Here is an 8,274-nt window from a genome sequence, read left to right as displayed (position 1 = left end):
AGCAACTTACCTCATGAGCTGCTGGCTCCCATCCACGCCTCACTGACATTCAAACGCTGGCTGCGCGTCAATTACAGACCCCGGGATGAAATGTGACAGCAGCGTTAGGAAAGTCAATGAAAGTGGATCAAATGAGGGGAAGCTCAAATGAAATAAAGCGAAGATCTTAAAAACAAAACTGAGAGAAAAAGTAATTTAAAAAACCGAGGACTATTGTATCACTCTGAAACTGATCCACAACCTGATTGGAACACAAGTTGAGAATGCTCTACCCCCTTCTGCCACTAGGTGTGGCACTTAATCTTTTATTTATTTGAGGAAATTATTTTCATGAGAGCTTTTTTAATCCAAGTCTGTTATTCTGCACCAATCAAACTAATAATCAGTCATGAAAAAGAGACAACCTTGATGAAAAAGGTGAAATGCTCAGTTTAAAATGATGACTGTAAATATTAACCCTTTCTTTCTTCTCTAGTTCGGCTGGCATTAATCAGATCTCCCATCTCACAAAATGTAATTCACACGCTGGTTTTACACTTTGAGCCTCAGAGAAACCAGTGAAATAAAAAGAGATGTCTACCCTCAGGCTGTAAAACATTCCCTCACTCAAAGAGCAAGTTTCCATTTCATCACTGGAAGTGATTGAAGAAAAAAAAAACTGTGGGGGGAAAACCTCGAGAGAGAAAAAAAGGAATCATGGTTGTTTCCTTGCCAAAACCTATAGCGACCTTTGTCCTGACTTTGTTTATTTATTTATCCAGAGAGCAGTGACAGACATTGTGGTCAGGAGGGCTGTTAGCCACAGGCTGTGCTGCTGGTTTGGATCCTTCTCTAAAACAACAGAAGAGAGTGCATGGTTAAGGTGAATGTGATAATTTAGGCCTCCGGCACTTTTATTTTCATGATGTGTCATGGAGAAGGGAGCCGGTAAACCAATCACTTTATATTCTCCAGCCCTCCTTTCCTCTCCTCCCTCCCTCCTTCTCTTTGCAGCGCACATAAGTGAGGTGACGTCAGCATTTGGACGGTCTGGCTGGGAGCCCTCAGTGCCATAACAGCAATGAGAGAAGCTGCTATACACCCTGTGCATCACAGATTCAGACCGGACACTCTTCAGTGTGGGCTGATGTCATGCTTTGCTTAGGTAAAAAGTCAGAAACCGTGCCAGGCCACAGTGGACATCTAAGTCAGGATCTTCTAAATGTCAGAGAGTGAGGCCAGCAGAGAAAGTTCAAGTTAAACTTAGAAAGGTCTCCTGTTTGGGGCTGGAAAGAGGCAAATATCAATGTCCAGAAATACTCTTCAATGACATTTGGAAACAAAAGCAGGAGAATTATAGTCCACATGTACAAATGCACTTTTATTGTCACCACATAGAGGAAAAAAAATACCTCAAGGTCTGTTCAGTAGCTGCTCTGGAGTCCGAATTAAAAGATGAACTCAAGAAAGTGAAAATGCAAACATCCAAAGACAACAAGAAATCTTTCATTTGTTTGCGAAAATTAATCAGGGTCCCCGCAGGTCAAATTAAAGACGATTTAAGACTAAAATGAATAAAAATGAAGACCCATTTCCCATCCATACCGGCAAAAAAGTACGAAAGACATGGAAAATTGGAGGCACAGAATTCTTTGCTAAATATTCAAATTATTTCACAGCTTTTTCCCAGTAGAATAGAAAATGGTTAAACAAACTAAAAAACATCATAACCCTTTTTGTTGTGAACCTTATCAGCAAAGACGTAAGAGAAGTCACCTAATCCACTAGGGGTGCCAAAATCAACTCAAATAAAATTACTTACATGAGCTTTAAGCCAGCTCTATTTACTTGATATTTAAACCACAACAACTCTCAGTCAAACATTTTTAAGACTTTTCAGAATTGTATTTGAGACATTTTATGAGATTTTAAGAGAATTTTAGACTTTTTAGGCCTTAAATTCAAATTCTTGGATTTTAGAAATTTCAAGACTTTTTAAGACCTCGTGGATACCCGGTGAATATGAGAAGATGAGAATGTCTACAAATTTTTTAACAGACCCCCATGAGAGGCTGCCCTAACTGTTTCATTACTTGTCATTGGTTTTGATAGATTCTGAAGTTTTCAAGGTTGTTCAAGTTTAAATATGCCAGAAAAAAAGGTTGTATAAGAAAAAAATTGTTTGCTAATCTTTAAACATCTTTAAACAACTTTGTTTTCTCGGTTAGCTCCTCAGGTCAGCCCCACAGACACAAGCAGCTCTTCAAAGTTTGATCTGCTTTCACGTGTTATTGTGAGGGGTATCCTTGTCTCTGAACTCTAACTTTAATTAAAGTACAATAGTAAACAATCTGAGACCAAGGTCCTCGAGTCTGATTTCATCATTTTTTTAGAACAAATAAACCAGGTTTCCTTCCTGAAAACACATTTAGTGAGGTCAACCATTCAGACACGTCGCAGTAACCAGCTCGGAGCGCTGCGGTCGGCAGCGGGGACTGACTTATTGTAGGCAAAAACAAAACAAGTGGAAAGAATAACAGAGCTGTGGTGAGAGATGGGGACTTCATGCTCTCCATCTGTGGATCCTGAGTAGGTGCATAAATTACACCTGCATGGGAAACAGGATTGACTGACAGACAGCCGAGCAGAGCAGCGTCTTCCCCTCTTAAAGATGTTTATGGCCTCAGCTCGGCACATTTCCGTGGTCACTGTGATGAATTATTTTGTAGCTGGTTGGTTCAGTAATGGGCTGAGAACTCTTCAAACTGAAACTCAGAGGGCAAAGCTGTTTTCCTCTCTTACAGCCTTGGGCTTTTTCTTTTAATAGACTAGACTGTTTGGGTGATAACAAGCCCTACTCTTGTATTTCTTTTAGTAGTGAAATTATGTTAGAAATAGAAAATTTAAAGACTTGTAAAGGAATGAAAGCCTGAGCTGGAGCAGGTGGGACGGAGAGGCAGACTGAGTTATGAGAAGGTGGAAAGCAGAGGAAAGCGGGGGAGGGGCAGGACATTAAAAAGATTGTGTCCGTCTGCCTAATGGTGCTTTATGGCTCCCTCGTGTCTTCGGATGGGCAGGATGACTGGCAGAGAGTGTGACCACTGGTAACTGTACATCACCTCTGCATGCCCCCTCCAGCTGACGGCCCACTCAGCGAGACGTCTGCCACGGTGAAGCGAACCACTAAAACACCATAAAACCAACAGACTAAACAGCCATTCATCATTACAGCGCACACATGAGCCGCATCACACGCAGCAGTCTTAACTGTCCCACTCGGTGACTCAATGTGCACATTAAAACTTCATCAAGTATTACTGATAGAAAAAAGTCTGACCACTCAAACCTCAACCACCGTTTGTAATGTCCAGAAATAAGGCAATCATGGGTGAAAATGGTTTTGTTGGTCACTTTTATTGAACTGGTGATGACTTGAACCAAGTGTAAAGCAGCAGTGTGCTCCTTACAAGACAAGTGTGGAAAAAAAGACGTCATACAGTCGGAGAGACGGATCCATCTTCATTCTGTCGCTAAAATCCAGCGTCCTGACCTGCCCAGTTTGGTGTCTGGAAGAAAAGTGTGGGGGAAACAAAAGATTAAGGCCATTTGCAAGATCAACGAGACTGATCAAAACAAAATTTTGTTGATGATTGTGGGAATTGTCGAAAAGCAACATACATGTGCTAGCAGTTAAGTGCTGTCGTTTACTGAGCAGCAGTGTGTAATCTGTGCGTTCTGCTGGTGGCTGTGAGAGTTGACAGGGACTCAGCCCAGATGGTAGGCACTAAATGTTCTCTATATGTAAGTGATTTGTAGCCTTGAGGACAGCAGGATGTAATGGTGCTCTGTGAGTTGTTTGCAGCCTCTTTTGTCTAATTACAAAAAGTCCTTAATGAGGGGGGCTTTGCTCTTTTACAGGACAGGGTTATGGGCTATGGCTGCACTCCTGCTGCAGATATTCAAACAATACGGAGGAGGGTAATTGAGCACATCAAAAGACAGCCACTCAAGAGCTGCACGGTTAAAAAGTGAACATTTAACATGTCTGTAGCAGCTCCGTGGCCTTGGTGCTGTCAGGTGTCCAATGAGGGAACCGACCCATCAATCTCCTCTGACACGCGTGTGTGTCTTCAGGGAGTGTTTGAGCTCGCAGCTCCAGTTCAGAAGATGTGCGTGATTATGACATTCTGTGTAGTTGAGGTGCTTGAAGGGTCTACATACCACTAAAATGCACAAGGTCAACATCAAAAACACACTTAAATGGGATGACTGGACCCTCAGCCAGACATCTGCAGCAGGTCCTAAGTGCAGGGAACTCCAGGCTTTGAGTAATGTTCACCCAAAGCCAGTGTGAGGGTCCACCTTATTTACGCTGCTGAGCTGAGTCACAGAGCTCAGGCATCGTTTTATGGTTGTTTGGAATCTACCTTGTCATTAGGCCTTTGAAGAGCAATGGAGGGATGAAAGCGTTAGCTCTGTTAAACTTGCTCTTACTGGCTTATTTCGTGTAAAGAGAGCTTTTGTTGATGGTTGTTCATCAACATTCTTCTGCCCTGTTGTTCTGAGCTGATCATTTGAGAAGCTTTGAACTGCCCTGTGTTCGTGCTGACCTTCGAGCAATCCAGGGAGGGAAGACTTCCTTCAATGAATGCTGTGGGTGCTGCTTTGTGTTCACGCCGTGTGTACATTAAGTGTGAGTCTCACCTCGTTCTTGTTGCTCTGGGCCTGCTTTTTCTCAATGTTCATGGCCAGCATTTGGCTGCGGAACGAGAGGCTCTTGGTCTTCTCAATCACCTGCTGGTAAGGTGATACGGCATTGTTCCCCATCACCACATGGCCCTTTAAATATGGATGGAATGGACAAAACACTCTCAGCAACAAACCAATCAAATGTGGTCTGACAGACACCATCACACAAACACCAATCAGCGGTTTCTCGGGTCCGGTTCACATCTATGGTAGAAAATCTGGATAATTCTATGTCATTCAGGAGGTCTGGGCTGTGATTTGCTGATTACAGAGAAGTGTTGTGATGCCAAGGCTAAAACATGCAGGTTCAACATGGAGCCTCAGGATGAGGTCCCAACAAGGGTGAAATATAATAGAGGCACATCTTTACAGTGCAGTCTTCAATTACAAAATGAGAACATGAATAATGCCTCTGAAGACACGGGACGAGCATCAACATGGGCTGTCAGCACTTACTATAAATTGAGATGACCTGTTTGAAGCAAGCTGATAAATGACAAAAACCAAACAGATCTTACCAGTTTGGAGTCGATCTTAGCATCCAGCCGAGCATTGCGGATCAGGTTGACAATCCATCTTTCAGCTTCCTCAGGAGACATGTTCAGTTTGTCTGCCAGCATGCTGCCAAGAAAACAAAGAGAAAGATGTTCAACTTGAGTTTATGGTAACAGAAAGAGGAAAGAAAGTCTGTGACTGCTGGGACATGGGACAGCTAGAAGCGGCATTAAAATGGTTAGTGCTGCAGTGCAGGTTTGAGAAAGCTCAACAGAGGCAAACCAAATACAAACCAAGATATAACTTCCCTGAATTACAACACCTAATTAAACAGCTCTTTTCATGGTGGAAGATCAGGAATTTCACCAACAAATGGCATTTTTGGGACGAAATCCAGAGCCACCAGGACTCTGCAGACGTTTTTTGACCAGCCTCCTTTTAGTGCTCTTTATACATGGCTCACAAACTCATAACATCAACAGTGAGGGAGGTTTTACCACAAATATTTGAGCTTCTAGTAGGGGTGAGTATTAGCAAGAACCTCAAGATAACAATACACATTACAATTTTTGGGTCACGTTACGATAATATTACGATATCACAGTATTGTGATATATTGTGATGTTCTCCAGTTAACCTTTGGATAAAAAACAACCTTCCAACCTACAACCTTTCTATTTTATTGTGTTTGACATACTGAAAGTCAGATGCAGTGTTTTATTCAAACACTTAACTTGAAAACATAAAGTGCAACAAGTTTGTCGCTAAAACTACTGTGACATTAAACTAATGTTACAAAAAAAAATCATTGGTTGAAAGACGTGGTCAGTTGGTGAAACTGATAAATGTCACTCCATAAAAAGTCTAATATTGCAGAAAACGTGACTAAAATTATAATTTGTCAGTCTACTACACAGAAAAAATTAAACTTAAAATGATCTTTAACTGACCCAAGAATAGAGTAAAAACATTGATGTTTACGACATCAAAACCAACATCATCAAGGTTAGGGATGAAATACTTTGAATATACTCTGAGATTATATTTATTACAAGGTTTATGGGCATCATACAGCAGAATAGCTCTTCAGCGCCATCTACCGCAATGGAGGTGCAGAATGCAGAAGATGTATTGTTCTTCCAACTCACCTTAAATATAATTTTTTATTTCAACATATAATATTGATATTATCAGTTGAAATATCAATATTTTATCACAGATCAAAGTATTGCAATATTTGCAGTATCAATATTTTTTCACACCTCTAGCTTCTAGTGTTAAAAAGATGTATGATGACCAACATAAACAAGAAGCACACCTCACGTCCACTTTCACAGTCCTCCAGCTTAATTTAAAGACTTGTTTAATAAACTGCATTAGATGTGTTGGGGCTGCCTCATGCTGTGAACCTCTGTGCTTACTTATCCTTTATTTTTTGGTACATACAGTCAGGACACTCTCCCCACCTGGCCGCTACAGCTCTCCATGACACAGTGTCCTAAATGGTGACTGTCCCTCAAAATGAAAGCCAGGTTGTTCTTTGATGCAGCGAGACGTGGATGTGTCACAGCGGAGGGAGGGGACGTACAAGGGTGGCTGGTATTCTTTGATCCAAAGCTCTCCCCACTGCAGCTGGCTTCCCTTGTGGCTTTACAAATAGCTAGACCCCACAATATCCCCATCTAGACCCCTTCCCCCCCACGTTTCCTGCCCCCTTACTCCTGTCTGACCCCCGCCTCCCTTCAAGCCTACCACATTTCATATAAGGGCCCCAATAAATATCCTCAACCCCTCTGTGGACTGCCCACAATTACTGCAGCAAGCCCCCTCTCATCAGAAGCACAGCAGCCCCTGAAATCCTCACCAACACACATATCTAATGAAATACTATAAGTGCACATTAGTCACTGTGTGCTGTGTGTGTAACAGGAAAATAAAGAGGTTAAGGGGCCTGTATAAAAACAATTTACTCTACTAATTATTACTTCCTGCTCTATTAATCACATTTTCTGAGACTTCTACAGTGAGTAAGCTCAATTTTGTCGAGACCACACCACTTCTCACGCCACAGCCTCGCAAATGCAGATCCCACACCAACACCACACTTCTGATACAGTCGCTAGTACAGTGTGACTTATCCAAAAAAATTCTTCTGGTGGGAAGTAATCTTATCTGGGATTAGTGATAATTTCAGCCTTACCTCAAGAAAAAAAAGAGACTACCACTTTCTAACCCACGAGTGCCGGTCAAATGGTGGTAAAACCACATAAAGAAGGGAAGAGGGATGATGTCAGTGTCTGGATTGGGCATTAAAAGCATAAACAACAAACACAACATTACCTCAGCATAATGAGCAAAATAGTGCTCGGTCTCCAAGTGACAGTGCACTTCTCTCAACACTTTCACCACACAGTAGTGATTGAGGAGGTGAATAATCAGATAGAGAAGCACCAACTGGGAGTTGAATCATGTGTGTCTCTGAAGCCCAGAGGAGGAAAAAAGGAAACTAAGAGTCAGATCAACCTGTCACTCACACAAACAAACAGCAGATTACAGTATAGCTCATCAGATCCTGAGGAAAACGATGACAATGGCGCCTGTAACTGCTCCTTCAATCATTATTGGGAACCTAACAAGTCTGGAAAGAGTCAGCTGTGTGACGTAGGTTGTATGATGGATAACACATGTTAGCGATAACAAATTGGCTACACTCACATGCAGTCAATATTTGGGTTAAGGTCAATATTCCAGTTCCACATTCAGAATAACCAGTTTACATGCGTGAGTGAAGAGGGTTATTCCTTTTGACATGGTATCCCGATCAAAACAGCGACGCGCAGACAACATCTCAACGCACACAGAACATTAAGTCTAGGAAGGTGTGTTTACCCCCGATTCGATTCTTTCACAATTCTGGGGGGGTGATTCTTCCATATTTCTGATCTTTTACAATTTTTAGTTTGCTTTTTTAAAACCATACCATGTAAAAATGTTGAATGATGGTAATGTCCACCGACTATATCAAAAACCATATGTTCCTCCCAAATGCGC

General features: G+C 41.8%; 1 protein-coding gene across 1 annotated transcript in view; it reads right to left on the bottom strand.

Annotated features, from left to right (window-relative positions):
* Positions 1 to 3,360: 3,360 nt before the first annotated feature.
* The window catches only part of LOC141801303 (eukaryotic translation initiation factor 3 subunit E-A-like), a 29,883-nt gene continuing 24,969 nt past the window's right edge, over positions 3,361 to 8,274 (bottom strand). The window contains exons 11-13 of the mRNA XM_074684298.1: positions 5,247 to 5,349; positions 4,684 to 4,818; positions 3,361 to 3,545 (exon numbers count right to left, since the gene is read on the bottom strand). Coding sequence (XP_074540399.1) covers positions 3,510 to 3,545; positions 4,684 to 4,818; positions 5,247 to 5,349 — 274 coding nt within the window. The 3' untranslated portion in view covers positions 3,361 to 3,509. The remainder of the gene's footprint in view (positions 3,546 to 4,683; positions 4,819 to 5,246; positions 5,350 to 8,274) is intronic.

The sequence above is a fragment of the Halichoeres trimaculatus genome, unplaced genomic scaffold, assembly GCF_033239565.1.
Source record: "Halichoeres trimaculatus isolate MK-OKI-2021-1 unplaced genomic scaffold, fHalTri1.1 fHalTri1_scaffold_12, whole genome shotgun sequence".
In the NCBI taxonomy this organism is placed as follows: domain Eukaryota; kingdom Metazoa; phylum Chordata; class Actinopteri; order Labriformes; family Labridae; genus Halichoeres; species Halichoeres trimaculatus.
This window is presented reverse-complemented; position numbering and strand designations above follow the sequence as displayed.